This window comes from Labrus mixtus, chromosome 1, assembly GCF_963584025.1.
Source record: "Labrus mixtus chromosome 1, fLabMix1.1, whole genome shotgun sequence".
NCBI lineage: Eukaryota > Metazoa > Chordata > Actinopteri > Labriformes > Labridae > Labrus > Labrus mixtus.
In genome coordinates this window covers 16,728,916-16,747,832 of record NC_083612.1, presented here as the reverse complement: position 1 = coordinate 16,747,832, position 18,917 = coordinate 16,728,916, and the positions used below count along the sequence as shown (strand labels likewise).

Here is an 18,917-nt window from a genome sequence, read left to right as displayed (position 1 = left end):
CGATCGGTGACGTAGTGACGTAGAGTCGTTCAATACTCACGTTAGCGAAGCTTGATCATCGTTAGGAGAAGAATAATGCTTTGCCTAATAAGATAGTCGTTATTTATATGTGCTCACGTTAAAACCAACTGGTATCGCTACTTACACAGCTCCCTTTTTGGACGAAGATGACCGATTTGGCAGAGTCCCTGACCAAAGAGGGCTGGTAGGTAGCACGGTAGCTAACCCCAGTTAGCCAGCTAACACACTGAGGTGACAGATAGGGGTTAGCTCACAAAACTAGCCACATTAGCAATATCCTCTAATTAAAGTTGTGTGAGAGTATAAAGTTTGTCCTAGCACACGTTGTTATAAAATTATGTACATTATGGCAACAATATTCGTTTGGGTGAAGTTAAATTAACGCTAACTGAACTCAGAGGTAGCAGTGAGAGTAAAACAGAAAAGGTTAGCTAGCTGTTACACTTAGCATTGTATTAACATTACGCGTTGGTTACGCTGACTTAATGTTGACGCTACGCTTTGAGGAGAAGATCAACCCAACATCATGCATTAATGTTGCCATACAGTGTAAATGATAGTGCTAAAACGTCAGCTGATCAACACGTATTGCTGTCCTGATTTGCTCTTTTGTAAATTAGATTTCCTCATTGCAGTGTTACAGTGTTTCTCCGAGGCTGATAACACTACTTAGTCAGTAATAGCGGATTACACTTAGAGTAACTGGGCTTCTAACCAAGTAAACTATGCTTCTGAGGTTTACTTGTTCGTGGCACATGATGCTGACGCTCTTATTTAGCACCACGATGCTGCATCCTACCTGAAAACAAATCACCAATAACACTATTCCGTTTTAATAGGCAATGCTTCTGATTGTCTGCTGAAGTGGTAACTGCCTTCACATCAATGTAGTTTGGCTTTCCCTCTTGAAACCTCTTCATGTTGTCTTTCATTCCCCAGGTACCTCACTGATGAAGGCATAGCAGAACTGAAAGGATCTGCAGAGAAAGTAACACACAGTGACATCATTCGTATTGCACTCAATGTAAGTTTGAATCTGTAACTGGTTATACAGTGCTGTGTCATTTACTGTATATGAATTATTTCCTAGGTGTTTTAAAGTGTAATTTTATTAATAATTGAAGGAGTATTAAAGAGTATGTTGATGATTAATTTATCTGAAAGATTGACCCTGCTGTTGGCAGACCCAGCAATAGCTCTGCCCGTCTACAGTTGCTCTTTGTAGGAGATTATCTTTCACTTTCACATTCAACTATTCTCTCTTTGATGATCTTGCAAACACTAGTCTATTGTTCGCTAGTAATATGATCTATTCATATCCTAAGCATGGTGGGCTGCTGTGATAGGCTAATGAAATAATAAATAATCGTGGACGTTATTAGGAAACAATTTAAGGTAAAACATAAAAAGAAGAACAGAGGTGGGATATAAAACTGTTTTCAATAGGTTTGAATATAAGATTATGAAACTGCTTATCTGACCCATAGTAGAAGATAAGTCCAGAATATCCAGTGTTTGCATTTACATCAAAAGCCTTTTTCATGAACTTGTTTGCCTGGAGATGCTGTCGAATGTCGCAGGCTGCTCTTTGACTCATTGCTGTCAACCTGGCATGACAAATATACAATACAGCAGCAATAATCCTGCCTGCTAGAGCCTGTTGAAAAGCTTGATGCAACATTTAGAAATATTTGTATTGCAATCATGTTTACAGAAAGTTGACCAGGAAAATAAAAGCAATATATTTGAAGAATTTCGGCTGTCCTCAGTATTGCAAAAATAATGGGTGACAATGGGTAGATGTTTCAAATACATCTTTTTTTTTAACAACTTTATTTTCAATTTTACATATTGTTACATCACAGTCAGATAAACATTCACAGCAAGAAATTGTTAACCCGTATCCCACCCCCCACCCCCTCCAGGTGGCGTCCCCACATAAATACACAAACCTTTAGACAACAAGGCATAAATACATCAAGGGTGTATTAACACGCACGTAAGCACTCATATATAGAACAATATGCATCTAGATATTGATCCTCTTATTAATAGCAATATATATGTTGTTGCCACAGAGACAAAACAGAATTAGATAGACAATAACAATAAATACAACAATAAGAAACAACCAAAAAACAAAACATTGGCCATACAATCATAAAAATAACTGAGTAAGCTAGGTATTTAGGGGGTGGGCATGGATATCCTGGGAAGTGTTTAGAGGCAAAACTCTGAGCTTGAAGGTATCTAAAATAGTGTGAATATGAAAGATTGTGGTCCTTGCACAGAAAAGTAAATGATGCAAAGCTGTCATCATTAAACAGATCTTGAAAAAAGACCAGTCCGCTCCTACTCCAGACTGCAAAAGCCAGATCCAATTGAGATGGTGCAAAAAGATGATGAGACATTATTGGGGAGAAGCCACATGTATTGTTGAGGTTAAAATATTTTCTAAACTGTCCCCAAATCCTAATTGTGCTTTGAACCCACGACATTCACACTCAAATCCTTTGCTCTTACACTTAATGGGAGGGGGGCAGTTAAGAAAGAGATTGGGAAGGCTGGGAGAGTAGATTGTAACTCCATATGAGCCCAAATAGGGCCATCCTTATCCGCAAACATGGTAATCCAATATGTAATTTTAGCATATTAGAAGCCCAGTAATAAAATAAAAAAGTATTCCTTTGCGCAACATAAGAAATAACTTGTCCCCTGATGTATGCTTTCAGAGATTCCCACAGAATACTCCTTGAGATGTCCGGAGTGTCATTAATTTCAAGGAAGAAGTCAATCTGGTCATTAAGATACATTTTAAAGTGTATGCACAAAAGCAAGTGGGGGTCTAGGCGCCAGGTGCACTGGGGCGTTATATTACTAGGAAATATCAAGTTCATTTGTACTGGGCCATGATCTGATAGCACTATGCTATGGTATCGACTACTGGGTATCAGGGAAAGCAACTGGTCATCTACTACGAAATAGTCAATCCTAGAATAGCTATGGTGGACACAGGTGGGGGGGGGGAAAGAGAATAGTTTCACAGTAGGATTTTTTTTTGCCCGCCACAGATCTGATAGGCCGTGAGAGCGAAGGAAGGAGTTAATGGCCACTGCAGATGTTGATAAAGTACTGTTTGGTCTCGGGTTCGACCTATCTCCCCACCTAACACCAATTTATGGGAATTAAGATCAGGGAGGATTGGAAATAGAACTGTGAGTCGTCCCAATTTGGTCCGTAAATGTTAGCCAGTATTAATGATGTATTAAAGAGTCTGCCAACTGCAACAACATATCTACCATTGCGATCAGATATAATTTCAGAAAGTTCAAAAGGAATCCCCTTTCTTATCAAAATTGCCGTTCCCCTGGTTTTGTAATCAAAACGAGAGTGATATACTTGCCCAGTCCACTTACATCTTAGCCTCTTTTGAGAGTTGATATTTAGATGCATCTCCTGTAGGAATGTGACATCAGGCTTTAGTGACTTCAAATGGCTAAAGACTTTGCTTCGCTTGACCATGTTGTTCAGGCCTTTGACATTCCAGCTGATGAAAGAAATTGCATTATGCTTATCTACGCTATCGAGAGCCATAGTTCCACAAATGAGTATATGAACTGGTATAACACAATAGCAAAGCCTGCACAAATGTGTGTATGATTGGGTTAAAACATGTAATAAAAGCAAAACAGCAAGACAAAAAACAAACAAAAACAGATAAGCAAACAAGAAAGAAACTTTTACCGTCCTGGATCCCAACGCTGGTCTTCTGTACCCCTGAGACTGCCTTAAACGCACTCATCACTCTCCTAAGCATATAACACATCAAGGCTAACCTAAACTCTCACATGAACTGTGCATGGGCAGAACAAAATGGAACAGGGCCCACCTAGCACCGTCATTACAACATGTATATAGGCACTTTAATGACCACAGGCTCTTAAATCTACATTAAGAGGATTGATATAACCACTAAAATATAAAATAAATAAATAAATAAAAAATCTTACCCGCGATATATAAACAATAGTGATTATAAAAGAAAAAAGATGGCTTAGTGAAGGCTACAACACAGATAAATCGCCATTTAGTTTAAAGTGTAGCATTGCCAATAGGCTAGTGGCTGTTCAGAGTTTAGACCACGAGAAATTGTCTTGTTGTTACTGAGTCCTTCTTACTGGAATGAGCCCATAGTCCAAACACAAGATGCAGCCAACTGTAGTGTGGTAAGTAGTTAAGCATTTCGCCAGCCTGAGCCATGAGCTTCAACATAAACATGAAGCATCAACAGTACCTGTAATGGCCACAAATGATGATTTTTCACTCTCCCTCCGTCTCCCGCTGGTGCAGCTTGGCCTCAATGTACTGCTTGGCCTTGGTCGGGTCTTCAAAAGATGTTTGCTCGCCAGCTGAGGTCGTGATCTTGAGTGTGGCTGGATATAAGAGACCGTATTTCACACGTTGACATCGGCGAAGTAATCCCCGAACTTCGGTGAAGGCCGCTCTCTTTTTCCTGACTGACGCCAAGTAATCCGGGTAGATGTGGAAGCGCTTGCCGTTGTGGGAGATCGGTCCCGACCTCATAGCCTTCCCGGAGAATGTCTACTTTCTCCTGAAAGTAGTGAAATTTAATAATTATGGGTCTCGGAGCATTTTGGTCTCTGCTGTAAACTCCTGTGCGCCCGGTCAAGTGTCGGGGTCAAGGCTAAGTGTCTCCTGTAGCAGCTGAGCAATGGCCTTCTCCGGTCATATATTTCCAAATCCTTCCTCCACTCCGAGTAGTATGCAGTTATCTCTTCGTTGTCGGGACTCCCAAGTCGTCGGTTTTATCCACTAAGCAGTTTATCTGTGCCAAAAGGTGGTAACTTTAGCCTCAAGCTCCACGACCCGGTTAGCAGTTAGCTCCCTCCTCAAGATCCTCAAAACGTGTTACAAACGATGCGTTTTCCTTCCGCACATCTTCAATTACTTTCCTAAATTCTGTGTGCACGTTTGAGATTTCAGACCTCAAGTCAGCTGTCAGATTGTAATTTTTTTTGTGTAGTTCACCTGTAGCCGCCATCACGGAGGAGTCGATCTTGGTTAGCACACACTGCTCCGTCTGTTTTAAGGCGGCCATGATTGTGTCGGCATCCGACAGTGGTGTCGCTCCTCCAGGTGGATCCACGTCTGGCAGGTCCGCGGCATCAGGGCCTGCCTTCGGCTTTTGATACTTCGGCATTTTAGACGGCTTAAACTTTCACCCAGACCAAAAAACGATTAAATATAGAAACTTAGATATTTGAGACACAATCTTGCTCCAGGAAAACGGGCAGGGAGAGCAAAATTTGTTAATACATGTCCTTTCCAAGCAGAGCTCACAAAACTACATCCTCACATGTCGCTGCTCCCCGACACCCCCTCAAATACATTTTAATACATAATGTAATTACGAAAAAAGGGGATACAGTTGATTTAGTATGTATAAATGTGTTACATTTTAATTAATTAAATTATGAGTTTTACCATACTTTTAGTAATTCATTTTATTTGTACTTGCACATTATTTCCTATTAATATGTATTCTTTATTGCAGAGTGACCTCAGGCCTATTGGGAGGAAATATCTACCACCTGATATCAATAGTGGAAGGACTGAGAATGTGAGTGCCAGTGAAATTCTTAAACAGCTAATTTAATCCTACATTTATCAAACTTAGTTTGAAATGATATGTTATGATCAATGTTCTCTTGAGCTCAAAGTCAGTACAGGCCCTATTGCAGGTTTCATGTGTGCCACTAGATGGCCCTAATGCACCAACAATGAAGATGCATAAAAAACTGCTGCTTCTCCTGTGAATCTACTGTAGAAACAAAAAATGTGCAAAGTATTGTCAAAAAGATAAAACATGTAATACAGAGATATTAAACCCTCTCTGAACCATCTCTTAAGAAAAAGAGGAACACTCCTGTCATCATGGTCACTTTGACACTCAGCCTCATACAGTTTATAGTATGGTCTAACATTGAATGGTTGCTGCAAATCTAAGAATGGAAATAATGAAGCAGTGTGTTGGTATAAATACACCTGTGGATACTGAGTTATAGTAAAATGGTATTTTTTTTCATTATGCTTTTGTAGCGCTTTAAATTGCCTTGTTGCTGAAATGTGCTATTTAAATAAACTTGCATTGCATTGCCAAGCCATCCATATATACTCGTATACCCCCAGTTCTTGCTTGTATATGCTTTTGTAAATCCTCCCCCACATGCTGCTGATTTGCCTCTAAATTGTTCTGCTGTCTCAAACATGGCCAGTTGGAAGGACCATGTGTTCTCCAGGTGCAGAAGGTGAGGAACATCTCTGCATCTAAAGACCATGAGGAGTCCCAGGGTGCGCCGCGAATGCTGCGACTTCAAATGACAGATGGACATACCACCTGTGTTGGATTGGAGTTTAAACACCTGTCCAAGATCAGGTACCATATGACAGTTTTGGTGACTTCAGAAAGATGTTGGCTTCATGGCAAATAAAGAGATATATTTTTCTTTATTGTATTCTTTTCAAAAATAGATTCTTGTAAAATGTGCATTTCGAGCAGCTACACAGTCAAAAGAAGGATCTCATTGAACTAGATCCTCGTTTAGTCAAAGCAAATGTGTATAATTCTGCACACACTCGTTCTCCTTCATCCCTTTGTAAACACTCTCACTTCAGCACATGTCTCCGTTTTCCCTCTATCTGCATTTTCCATGTGGCGGCAGCAATCTAACAATATCCAGCCTTAATTACATCTCCATCCCAGCAACAGTGGCCTTGGTGACGGCTGCCATGGTGACTAGCAAGTCTGTACAGGTGGAGTGGCCAGAATGTGGGCCTTGACTTCCTGATGGGAGGGAGGAGAAAACAGAACAAATCCCCTCTTTATGAGCCACACACACACACACACACACACACACACACACACACACACACACACACACACACACACACACACACACACACACAGTGGCCACCAACAGCGGAGGTTAGTGTGTCTTATGAAAGTGTCCGCTTTAGTGTGCGTGAGGCCATAAGTAAGTGTCAAAGGGAATGGGATGGATTACAGGACTGTTCAGTGTGTGAGGAAGTGATACAGAGCGATGACAATTAAGCTTTATGAGCAACATAAATCAGAGGGTGAATAGTGTGTATGTAGGATTTTGTGTATGTGATTGAATCAAGGATAGACAGTGCCTCATTCTGTGCCGGCCACTATCATGAGAACAGCATCCATCCCAGAGGTTTGGAGTGAAATCCCTAATTGTTGCTTTGGCATCCGGCATCAGTAGCTGGAAATCCCTCTAAGTCCCAGTGCTTTTTAATGAGAGAGGCAGAGGCCTTATCAGGCCTGATGAGATAGAGGGGCTTTTAATTTACCATGAGGACGGGTGAGCAGCTGGGATTATTGATAGTCTCTCCTAGCCTCGCCACCCCTCCCCTGGCACTGCTCCACGTCATTTATAAAGTGGTATCAGTCAGGCAATTGGGTGCAGGGAAAAGTAGATATAATATCTTAAACCTTTAAATGTATTTAAACTGAATTTGCTGGTTAACCATTTAATAAATAAAGCATTCTTTCATGTAAACGTTTTTTTTGTTTTTGTATTTCAGTCTCAATACTCCCCCTGGAACGAAGGTAAAGCTCCTTGGTACAGTCCAGGTTAAAAATGGTCTTTTGCTGCTCGATGACTCAAAAATCTCTGTCCTTGGAGGAGAGGTTGATCACATGGTGGAGAAATGGGAACTACAAAGGGTGAGGTTGAATTTATAATGATGACTCAGCTACTTTTTCTGTTTAAATCATACGTCAGTGATCATTTTAAATCTGTCAGTATGGCATTACTCTCCCTAGGATTGTATTTTTCCTTAGTTGTTAAGAATAATCGCCTTTTACTGTTCAACCTGCAGAGTCTGGCCAAACACAGCAGGAGTAACATTGGAGCAGAAGGTGGACCTCCTCCCTTTGTGCCATTCGGTCAGGTGAGGATGAAATTAATTAGACTAGTGAAAAAATATATTTTAAGAGATGGAATCTGTAACACTGAAACAAAAATATGAAATATTTAACTAATGCAAAATAACACAATCTGCAGATGCACGTTTAAAGCATTTATTTAAAAGAGATCAGAAGTGCCTTTAAAGTAATAACAAACTCAATTGGATTTGAGGGGCCAGATGCAGGCCTGGCTGCAGGAGTTGGCCTTGATGTCCATTTTCTTTGGTGTTGTGTGCGCTGATCTTTTTTTTTAACTAATCAGAGTCTTCATAAATCTTTAAAATGCATAACTGAATTTTGAATGTGCTTTTGTTTTCCTACCTACATATTTCAAAAAACAATGACAGTTGTTCCCTTCTAAACATGCACACAGGGCTAGTGTTGCATTTGTATTCAAATAAAGGCACAATGGTGATTTGCAGTAAAGAAAATACCATTAAGACAATTCTGCAAACCTTCACTGCCGTTACAGAGGTGCCGTTTTTTTTTGTTTGTTTTTTTTACTTTAATATTACCTAATGCAGATCACGTCTTGAGGGAATTATATTCAGACATGTCTCATTTTAAAACCACTGAGCCGGAGTCAGTCCTCCCTTATAAGGATCATAGCTTCAGCCTGGGATACAGCTGTATCAGCTTGACACAGGGATTGTGGGATTTTCACCCACTCTTCATTCCAGATCTGATCAGGCTTTGTAAATTTGGATGAGAAGCACTTGGGATTTATCATTCAGCATTCTCTAGATTTCCTGTTAGTGCAGGGTCACTGCAGCACCTCCAATGTCTTATTCTAGTTGTTATATATAAACTTAATCCTGTTCCAATGTAATGTGCACTCTGAGGAAAAATTATCTTCTAATCTGTGGCTGCACTTTCGCTTCTCAGAGGCGTTCTCACAGTATGAAGCGGTCACCACCACGCTTCACTGGAGAGTTTTAAAATGGAAATGCGTAGGTTCAGTAGGTTTTCACTAGGCCACATTGTGATATGTGTTTCACCTGAAAAATTGTGCTCATTTACATCTCAGAACTATTTGCCACATGCGTTGAGTCTTCAACATTTTCACAAGTAACATGTTCTGAGGTGCTACACTTCACAGCAATTAAAGAATATAGCATTCAAGCGTGAGTGTCATCATTTTTTACATCAATTGCCAATTAACTCCTGGGCATGCAGATATATTTGGTTGTATCTGCTTTCATCCTCCAGAAACAATTAGCCATGTGCTAATGCCTGGGTTAGCCTGGCTAATGTACAAAGATATAGTAAAGCCTTTACTATGACTGCATCAATGTATAGTATCTAACAATGTCAATGATCTTATGATTGGATACAGTTGTCTAAAAAACATAATTTATTTCAAGATTAAAAGAGAAGAATTAAATTATTTTTCAAAATTTGAAGTATATATCAGACAGTCACGCATGATGGCATTGGGCTCTGGCTCGGCACTTCTCAAAGCGGAGGCTGCAGATCAACTTATCTATCCTGCTGCTGTCAGATGGCTGCAAGTGTTTAATGAACTAGAGGAAGCTTTTCATACAGTACAAAACAGCTGTGGGAACAGTGACATTCAGAACTAATCATGTAAATTTTGTATAAATGCAGAAGAATTTCCACTAAATTCAAATAAACCTTTTTTATGCATCTATTAGCTGGGCATTGTTTGATAAACTGATCAAGAATATTGAGTGCTTAATACTATACTTGTACACATAATCAGATACACAACATTATGCTTGAAACAAACACTTTTAATCTCTCTGCAAGCATAAGACATTGCATATCTCTGCGATGCCTTAAAGAACCTGTTTGAACCTCACTGCCCTGTGCACCATGTGCTCTGTGTTGAGCACCAATGACTACACAGACAGGCAAAGAAATCTAGATCTAGGTCAATGTCAAACAGTGTTAGTGCAGCTTGCGCAGGTTGTTGCAGTGCCTCAAAACTTGGCAAATTGTCTTTATTGTTGCAACTATTTTAGCCATCGACTTTCTTTCTCTGAAGATATGTCTTCTTTGGATTTATAGTCAGACTGCCTACAACTTACTTAGCTAGAACATACCGTACATGTAAGCATAGGTCAACAATCTAGCCAGTAGCTGATATCTCCTCTTACTTCCGATAGTCTTGATGCAGCTACAGAATGTGCTCGGTTTCCATCTCCTTCCTCCCGGGTCTCTACTCTGTGTTTTCATTTCTCAAATAAGAATGAGCTTGGAGGCAGCTATGGGATTTGTGTTACTTTTGGGTGCTTCAACAAAAACTTAGAGTTTTAACTCAAACACTGCAGGTTACTTCAGTCTGGATCTCATATAATTCCCCCCAAAAATGTGGAGACTGTCAGGTGCATTGATTCTTTTCTTAAGGAGCTATACATGATTGATGAGGATCTTTGATAATATATTCTCTCTCAATTTGCTCCCTGTAGAAGTGTGCAAGGAGGGATGAAGTAGACAGCAGAGAACTAGACCAGAGGAAGACCCTGCAGACTCAGAATGTGATCAAAAGTACTGAGGAGAATGATGACTTTGAGAAGCAGCGGACTGCAGCTATCGCTGAGGTGGCCAAGAACAAGGAGGTATGTACATCTTCTTTATGGGTATGTATCGTCATTAATGGGGTATTTAATTAAACAGGGTACTTAATTATTTTTTTTTAGAGCTGAGGAGCTCGACATTTGGCTTTCAGGAGCACTTCTTTAGCCGTATATACTAGTTTTGTTGTTTCTCCTAATGATTGCGATTTATGTGTAAATGGTTAAATTTTCCCGCATTTAAACATAAAGGGTTCTTATCGACATTCGTGACCTTTATTGCCTTTAATGTTAAAGTAAGTCTTCAAATATCATATTTTAACATTGCCTACTACAACATTGTCTTTGGTGTGTTGGATTTGTTTTGTCCAGCTGTGCAGCTCTATTGATCATCAATTTCTTTGCCTGTTAGGGTCCCCGCGCGTTTGGTGGTGGAGGAAATGCAGGGAGTAATTTATCCAGCGCTGCTTCCTCCTTCCGAAACCGAGACTCGTACCAGCAGAGGAGACGAGAAGACAGGGTGGAACGAACGGACAGCAGACAAGATGGAAACTATCGAGAGCTGGTGAGTAGACGAACTTGGTCCCAACTGAGTTGGTTCTGACTCAGACCTCTCATTACTGAAGCCTCCATTCGCTGTAACAAAGCAATTTAAAGGCTGGAGCTTGTTCTGCGTTCTTTCTTTGGTCTGGATTAGAGTCTTATTTCATGGCTCATGGACTGCATGAGGCATTGATTATGATATTGTAGAAATCTAAATGAATTTGAGGCTTGGTCAGGTTTTCCAATCAAGTGGCTGTTCATTTGTCTAGCTTTTATGTAGTGACAAACCAGTTTCCAGCAGAACTGGGCCAGCGTTTGGCTGAGCACATTAATTGGATGGAACAGGATATTATAGTGTTGGCTTGGGAATATGTTAATGATGGTTTGAAACTTGAATCCAGATTAATCCAACCTAAAGCAAAACTCAAAAGTGTTGCCCATGTCCAGCCCACTTAAAAGGGGAGGAGTTCCTCTTTTCTTTCTCCCCATTTCCCATCCAGTTTATCTTTTCTGTCACACCATACCTTACTCCTCTCAACCAGATACCTTCTCCATACCATCTCGTTTTTTCCCGTATGTAGGTGGATGAACGTGCTCTGAGAGACATCATGGAGATGGGCTTTAACAGAGAGGCCGCCCGGCAGGCTTTGATGGATAATAACAACAACCTTGAAGTAGCACTAAACTGCCTGCTGACTGGATCTTCGGGCAGCAGACCTGGTCCTGTGGTAGCTGAATCCAACAGGCCTCCACCCAGAGGTTCATACACACTCACTCAAACACAGAAACAAAACTGCTGCTTGATAGAACGCCCCACAGCCTGACACCTCATTTGTTTTGATAGAGTAAGATTGAGATTGGGAGAGTAAGAATTGCCACAAGCCAAGTAAAGGTCCGCAGTGGCGGTTTAGCTTGTTTTATTCAATTTGCCGCAAATTGTATACAGACTCTACTGCTGGCTATTTTTCCAAGCATACCTTTAGTTTGCAGATGGATACTGATGTATCTTACCTGCAGTCATTATTTTGTGTTTATTTCAGTACTGAAAAATCCACCTGCAGTAACTTTAAATGTGTTCCATCATTCTGAAATACCTAATGCTCATGTGTAAGATATTGTTACTGCTGTTACAGCAGGAGCAGGACATTTTTAAAAGTATTTAATGTTGCTGCATACATGCACCATCTAAGTCAGCTACAGAGCATTAACTTAAGTTCAAGTCATTTTTATGGAGTATATATGAGCTCCTGTATTACTTCCCCTGTCAAGCAAAGGTTACATTTCTGGTTCAGATGGGTTTTTTTTGGATCAAAATGTTCTTAATTGGGTCAACTTCAGTCTCATCTCACTGTTTCCATCAGCCAGAGGACGGGGAAGAGGCAGGTCCAGAAATGAAGACGAGGAGGAGGGAGCAGGAGGAAGGCCATCCGGACCAAGTACTCTGTTTGACTTTCTGGAATCCAAGATGGGAGTTTTCTCCATCGATGGTCAGTGTCCTGGTATGGATTTCATCCTAAAAACATACCAAATGTTCTCTAACTTTTTACTTTTTAGATTTAAGAACACACATTCCAAATTGATTTACAAGATGGTGATTGTATGCTTTCTCGTGCCAGTTCTTTGGTGAGAAGTGTGTTAGGAGATGTACTTTGACATGGGAAGTGTCATGGTTGGATAAAAACAGATGGCTGACTTGCTATGTGCATTAGGGGAGTAACGTGTTTTCCAAACGTCTAAAAAGAGCTCTAGTGTCAAAACCATTGCAGCACTGGGTTAAAGTTGAAAGAGGGCAGATGTTTTAGACGATTTTTGATTTTGTTTGACCGACAATGAAATGGTTTGGTGGTTTCTTTGATGATCTCAGAAAAATATGCAGTGTTTAAAGTCACCCATAATTGTTTTGCCAACATCTCATGATCCTTTCCACTTTGTTTTCTCAGAGCCAAAGAGCCAGGCTCCTCAGCGGCATAATGAGAGCAAAGCCAACTTCTCCAACTCAGAGTATCACTCCAAAGACGCATCTCACACTAAGTACTCATCTCATAATGAGCATAGGCAACAAAGGAACGACAGACCACCTCGCTTTCACAGGGACACTGATTTCCCCAAACCTGGCCAGGAGCCTCTTTCCAACTGTACAACCTCCCAAACTTCAGCTCAAGGCCAGCATTGGAAGGGCCAGGAGAGATGGTCGCGAGGCGCACCAGACAGATCCCACACTGACAGGAGAGAGATGCGTGATGAGCAGAATTTTCCCTCATCCTTCCCGACTACTTTCACACGTTCAAAAGAACCTCAGCAGCAGATGGATCCAAGTGGATCTTACCACCAACGATCCAGAAATGGAGATGGTGGTGGTGGGGGGAACATTCCTGGACAGTCCCATAGGAGAGGGCCAAAAGATAATGCACCCACATCTAAACTTAGTAATTCTGCAGGCAGTGAACTAGATGGAAGAGGAAATAATAAACGTACGGACAGAATTGAAGAACCCAACAACAGCAGGAGGATGGGGAAAACTGAGCGGCCAAACTCAGGCCACTTTGACCGACAAAGGGATAGTGGACCGGCAGACTTTAACTTTAGGGGAGGAAGCTCGGGAACGTCCCAAGAGGGGTTATCACAGGATTCTCGAATCATGATGGGGGATCCTACTCTTTTCCAAAATGGAGATGTGGAACACAAAAGAACTGGACCTATCAAGCCAGCAAATTCATCTTGCCCCCCCAACAGGGAGCAGCCTCCAAAGAAAAACACCTCTAATAACCCGGGATCTAAAAGGAGGGCAGGACAGGGCAGGGGCCAAGGTCCTCGGGGGCCAGAGAAGAGTCACTTTGTGGAAAGGGCTTGGAAACCTGGAGACCAGTGCCTGGCACTGTACTGGGAAGACAGCAAGGTATGTCACCCCTGGATTGTTGACGCAGCAGAAGCTGATTATTGCCAGAAAAAATAAACCAATCAGTTATGACATTTGAAAATAACTAAATCTGTTCCTGTGATTATTCTGACACAGCCTGTGTGATTATGGAAATGTCGATTGTTATTTCTTTGTGTCCCAGCTTATTTTACAGTTAGCATGATTAGTATCAACAAATTAATAGCGATATTGACTTATTATCTCTGTCATAGTGTCGACAGAGTGTTAGATATGTTTGCCTTGTTATAATTAGTTGTCTTGATCTGACATATGAAAATGTTTGTATTCAGATAATGAAATTTCCATTTGTTTCTTTGTGTTTGTGTGTGCGTCGCCCTGAAGTTCTACCACGCCAGAATAGATGCTGTGCATTCATCAGGCTCCACGGCTGTGGTTGTTTTCAGTGATTATGGAAACTGTGAAGAAGTCCTGCTGCATAACATCAAACCTATTCCCGCTGATTTTTTGGTAAGAAAAATATTTGAGTCATTCTCCTTTGCATCACAGTACATTGTTGATACTTTGTGGAAGTTACTTGTTGAACTGTCATAAAGTGGGTTGAGGAAGGTGATGAAATATGAATGACATCTAATCTGATTACCCACAGTAACATCACAACCATATCAAATGTACAATGGCAGGAGGAAGATGACGGTTACTACGACAGTTCATTAGAGTTTCGTCGTGGGGGAGACGGACAGCCAAGACGCACAAGACCAACACAGCAGTATTACCAGCCTCCCAGGGCACGGGATTGATGTGTCTGTGTTTACAGGTATATATGGTAGTTATCATTTCTCACCAATAATAAATCATCAGAAAACATCCATGTTGCTACAGTGTTTGAGCAATGTTCCTATTTTCAACGAAAGTGTCACTGTGTGTGAGTCTCTTGCATGTTTTTCCTGAAGATTATACATAATTGAATCTCTCTACAACTGGCCCAAACAATCTCTGTTTTATGCAGGAATCAATTTTAAATCAATATTTTTAAGCTCCAATTGGCTGAATGTCTTAAAAATAATCACGAAGTCTATAACAACAGTTGTTAATTTTATTTTTCTGTTTTTCTCCATCCATCAGTGTGCTTGGCCCTCCTCCTCCTCCCCATGACAGAGCTTTCATCACTTTCTGCAACAATCCAGAGTGCTTCCTGAATTTCTACGCGTCCAATTTGTCAGGACATAACATGACGTTTCAAAGGGCTCGGACATGATGCAAAACTGAACGGAAAAAAAAAAAAAAACTGACATGACCACCTGTGGATTTTGTTAAGAACATATCTACTGTATATGTTGTGAAGATTTATTAAATGGATGCATAAAAATAAACAGTTATTATGGTATGTAGCGGATTTGTTGTTTTAACGTGTTTTTATTGTTAACAGGACAATTTGAAATCAAAAGAAGGAACAGAATCCTTGGTTTCATTGAACAGCTCATGGCTGTAGTTCTAAAAATCCCTCAGATTTCAATTATCACTTAGGTAAGTAGATTTAATTGAAATGCATGACATGGCAATGTTATAAGATCTGCTTTACCTATTTTACTCATTCTGGTCTTGTAGCATAGCTTCGTCATTTCTCCTCTTTTAGATAGGCACCGGCACAGGAGTCTACAGCAGGTAGCTTAAGCTCATTTGTCGTGTTCTGTGAAGCAAAACCAAAGGGTAAGACAATCTCTCCCCCCGTAATAGAGACGATTACATTGCAGAGATATCATTTTGCACATTTACAAAAGGGACTGTACCCAGCTCTTGAAGCATTGCATACACACCGCTGAGCTGGCCGTTCATGGACTACTGCTGTGCGAGAGACAAGTTTTACACATCAAGAAATAATGTCCACTTTGGCTCCAATTTCACTCGTACCAGCAGCAGGAGACAAACGGACAATGTAGCAGGGTTCAGTAGAGAGGTCACAGAGCTATTCTGTATCATTGGTGCAAAGGATTTGCTTTATTTTCCAACTGAGACGCCAGCGAGCAGAGATGAATAATTAACAGCTGGTAATATGGAAACCTATCCATTAGAGAGGAACTGAAAGTGAAGCTCTCGAAAGTGTTCTCTGGAGCTGACTGTGACACATTGGCAAGATAATCATAAAGATTGATTTTCAATCAGATAAACTGTTATTTTGGTAGAGGAAGAAGCCTGTTTCATATTGAATATTTCCCTCTGGCCTGGGAAATGTCAGGCATGACAAATATGAGGCAGAGGCCCTGTGGTCCCGCACACTAGACTCAATGTCATTATGTGAGAACATGTTTTTGTATTCAGTTTGTTAATTGTTATTGGAGAAGTGTTAACTGATCCGTAGAAAACCCTTGTATAGCTGTTGTGTGAAAGACAACTCAATTCTCATTACAACATGGCTTCAGGAATAAGTTGAATATTTTGGAATAATAAGCTTTCACTATGTTGGCTTTATTAATATGCCCTTTTTGGGTGTTAATTAAGAAAATCTTAAATAGTTTTCAACATGTTGATCAAGATTCATATGAAGCCACAGTTATCACTGATCCATTGTCAATGTAATGTTAGGATGAGATGCTTTTTGGTTCCCACATAAAGGGGGTGGTTCTATGAGGACTGGGTTGACTGAGGATAAGATCTTGTTTTTCAGGTTAATGCAACTGCAATGTTGATGCAATTTTGGTGATGTGATGCTCAGAATGAATCAGAATCCTGAAATCTTTATTTTTTAGTATTTATAGCACCTCGATGATAACATATTTCAATTATCCAGTAGCCGGTTCTACAAAATGTACTGAAGTATGATTGGATTGTAAATGAAAATCTTCACAGTGGAAATGAAATGAATTTGGACGGCAAGTTACTTTTTAATATTATGCTTTGCCATTTACAGTACAGGTCAGCTTCAGTCTGATTGTATTTCCATAAAGGATTATGAGAGGTCAGAACAAGTTTACTCAACAAAAACATAACCACAAAAACCCTGAGGTCAGGAGACACTTCAGAGAGGATGAGTCTAAATTGATTTACGGCTTCTGGATGTCTGCTTCTGCTCATTCATTTTTGTGCCGCAGCCAACTGGTTGTCATAATGTAACGGGTTCATCTGGTTTAATAAATCAGTCTTTTGGTTGATGATGTAAAACGTGTTGTAAATGCAATTGTTTATGCTTTTAATGTTGACAACATGCTAACAATACGAATTCTGTCTTGCTGATCCTTGGATAATGTGTACAACATTGACCATCAGTTTGCCTTATTGTAGGCATGATAATGCAACAGTAAAAACTAAGCACAGCTATTGCTGAAAATAACATCTGTTTTGTAAGTTGGTTGTCCAAAAAAACAAAGAACTGGACAACTCAATCTGGTAAGACTACAACCACCTATTTGATCTCAAATGATTTGGAACTTGACATGATAGATTTAAAAAAAAAAAAAAAAGGCAATTTTAAGTTTTATTTTCCTCTGGGTACAATGAGCGTTTGTACAAAATTATTTTGCAATCCATAGTTATAAAGGTGGGCTATCTCCAACTGTGCACCAACTGACAGACGGCCAATCTGACATTCCAGGAACCGTGCAGCCGGCATGTTAGAAAAAAGTAATGTAACTGAATCATTGAAAACAAGCTCACTTCTTTCTGCATTGCCTTGTCTAGGCCTCTCCAAAGCTGCAACTTGATAACCTTTAGCTACAGAAAGAATGCTTTTATCTCGACGAGGGGGAACAACCCTCTGTCCCACATTAACATCCCTTTTGCGCTGCCCGTTCGTTTCCCACATGCTTACCTCGCCTTAGTCTCCCGATTCACAGCTGTTAGCCATTATCTTTGTGCGTACCTGACCCCTCAACCTCCATCTTGCCACCATGGTACCTTTGTGGCAGTGACATCTGAACCCTGTGATCCTGTTAAATGCATCCTTTCTTACATCATTTCTACATCAGCCTCAACAGCCAAATCCTTTCTCTCCCTGTTGTAGACTGGGGGAAAAAGGAGACCTGGAACTGGGGTCACAAAAACAACACGTGTAAGAGAATGAATTTCCTTGCTTGTGCATTTAGTAATTAATTGCACAAAGGGGAAAGGCTGCTTCAGAAATAAAACTAAGTCCAGTACGAAAGGGCCTTTGTATTTAATGTATCAGCTCTACACATTATAGATCAATTCAAGCAAGTAAATAATAAGTTAAATGCATGAGGTAGAATGCATACTATTGTATTCTGGCTTTTTTTTTGTTACCTCTGCAAATGAAAGAACTTCAAGTCTCTCTTGATTCCAGTGCTTGGTTGCCTCACAAAAAGACGAATCAAATTGAGGAAATGGCAGCTTTAACATCTCTTAAAAAGATTGCTTCCCTGAATATTGTAAACACAGGACATCGAAGGGGTTCAAGTTCTTTCAATTGATGTTTGTGCCTGGTGATGGTTTATTCTCTCTTTTTTTTTGAAGATGTTGAAGGCTTAGGGTTGATGTTTGCATGTGAATAAAATAATTTAAAGTCAAACCACCATCTGGTAGATGGCAACACCACTGACATGCAAAACTAGTGCCGTCATATGCATGCTTTGTTGTGATCTCTAGGCAAATAGAATTTGTAATGCAAAGCCTAGCACCTACTCATACGGGTGAAATCACGACAGCCGTTGTGTTGGAACAGACCCTTTCAGACTTTGCATACAATCCACCACCCTGTTGCTCGACACAGAGCGGGTCAGCATACTCAATCTGAAATTTGTTTAAGACATGGCAGTCTTTGTGTTTTAAAAACTATGAACATACAGATTTGTAGTTTCTATTTCCTATGACACATGGTTGTTGTTGCAAAGGCTCAAAGTTCAGTGTTATAACTTGGAAGTGCAGCTGAGAGGCTCAACACTTAATGAGCAAGATAGGTGCTGCTTGTCAG

At 40.4% G+C, this 18,917-nt stretch overlaps 1 protein-coding gene across 3 annotated transcripts; it reads left to right on the top strand.

Moving 5' to 3' along the window:
• On the top strand, positions 1 to 15,389 carry tdrd3 (tudor domain containing 3). Of its 3 annotated transcripts, none has more exons than XR_009672923.1 (14): positions 1 to 205; positions 961 to 1,045; positions 5,597 to 5,662; positions 6,318 to 6,478; positions 7,654 to 7,795; positions 7,951 to 8,022; positions 10,471 to 10,620; positions 10,988 to 11,140; positions 11,700 to 11,877; positions 12,480 to 12,617; positions 13,059 to 14,014; positions 14,378 to 14,503; positions 14,643 to 14,810; positions 15,119 to 15,389. XR_009672923.1 is itself a non-coding variant. In XM_061035538.1 (14 exons), the coding sequence occupies exons 1-13, from the start codon at positions 168 to 170 to the stop codon at positions 14,791 to 14,793; spliced, it is 2,382 nt and encodes a 793-aa protein (XP_060891521.1). In that variant the 5' UTR covers positions 1 to 167; the 3' UTR covers positions 14,794 to 14,810; positions 15,119 to 15,389. The 3 variants fall into 3 exon arrangements, 2 of the variants coding, with proteins under 2 accessions (XP_060891521.1, XP_060891531.1); XM_061035538.1 differs by having other exon boundaries at positions 14,677 to 14,810; XM_061035548.1 differs by having other exon boundaries at positions 2 to 205; positions 12,480 to 12,605; positions 14,677 to 14,810.
• Positions 15,390 to 18,917: the final 3,528 nt, after the last annotated feature.

What these genes read in the sequence shown, in the direction of transcription:
- tdrd3 (XM_061035538.1), top strand. Translation starts at nt 168, where the DNA reads ATGACCGATTTGGCAGAGTCCCTGACCAAAGAGGGCTG. An exon ending in TCCCTGACCAAAGAGGGCTG is followed by an intron (nt 206 to 960) that starts GTAGGTAGCACG and finishes TTCATTCCCCAG; the next exon opens with GTACCTCACTGATGAAGGCA. An exon ending in AGAAATGGGAACTACAAAGG is followed by an intron (nt 7,796 to 7,950) that starts GTGAGGTTGAAT and finishes TTCAACCTGCAG; the next exon opens with AGTCTGGCCAAACACAGCAG.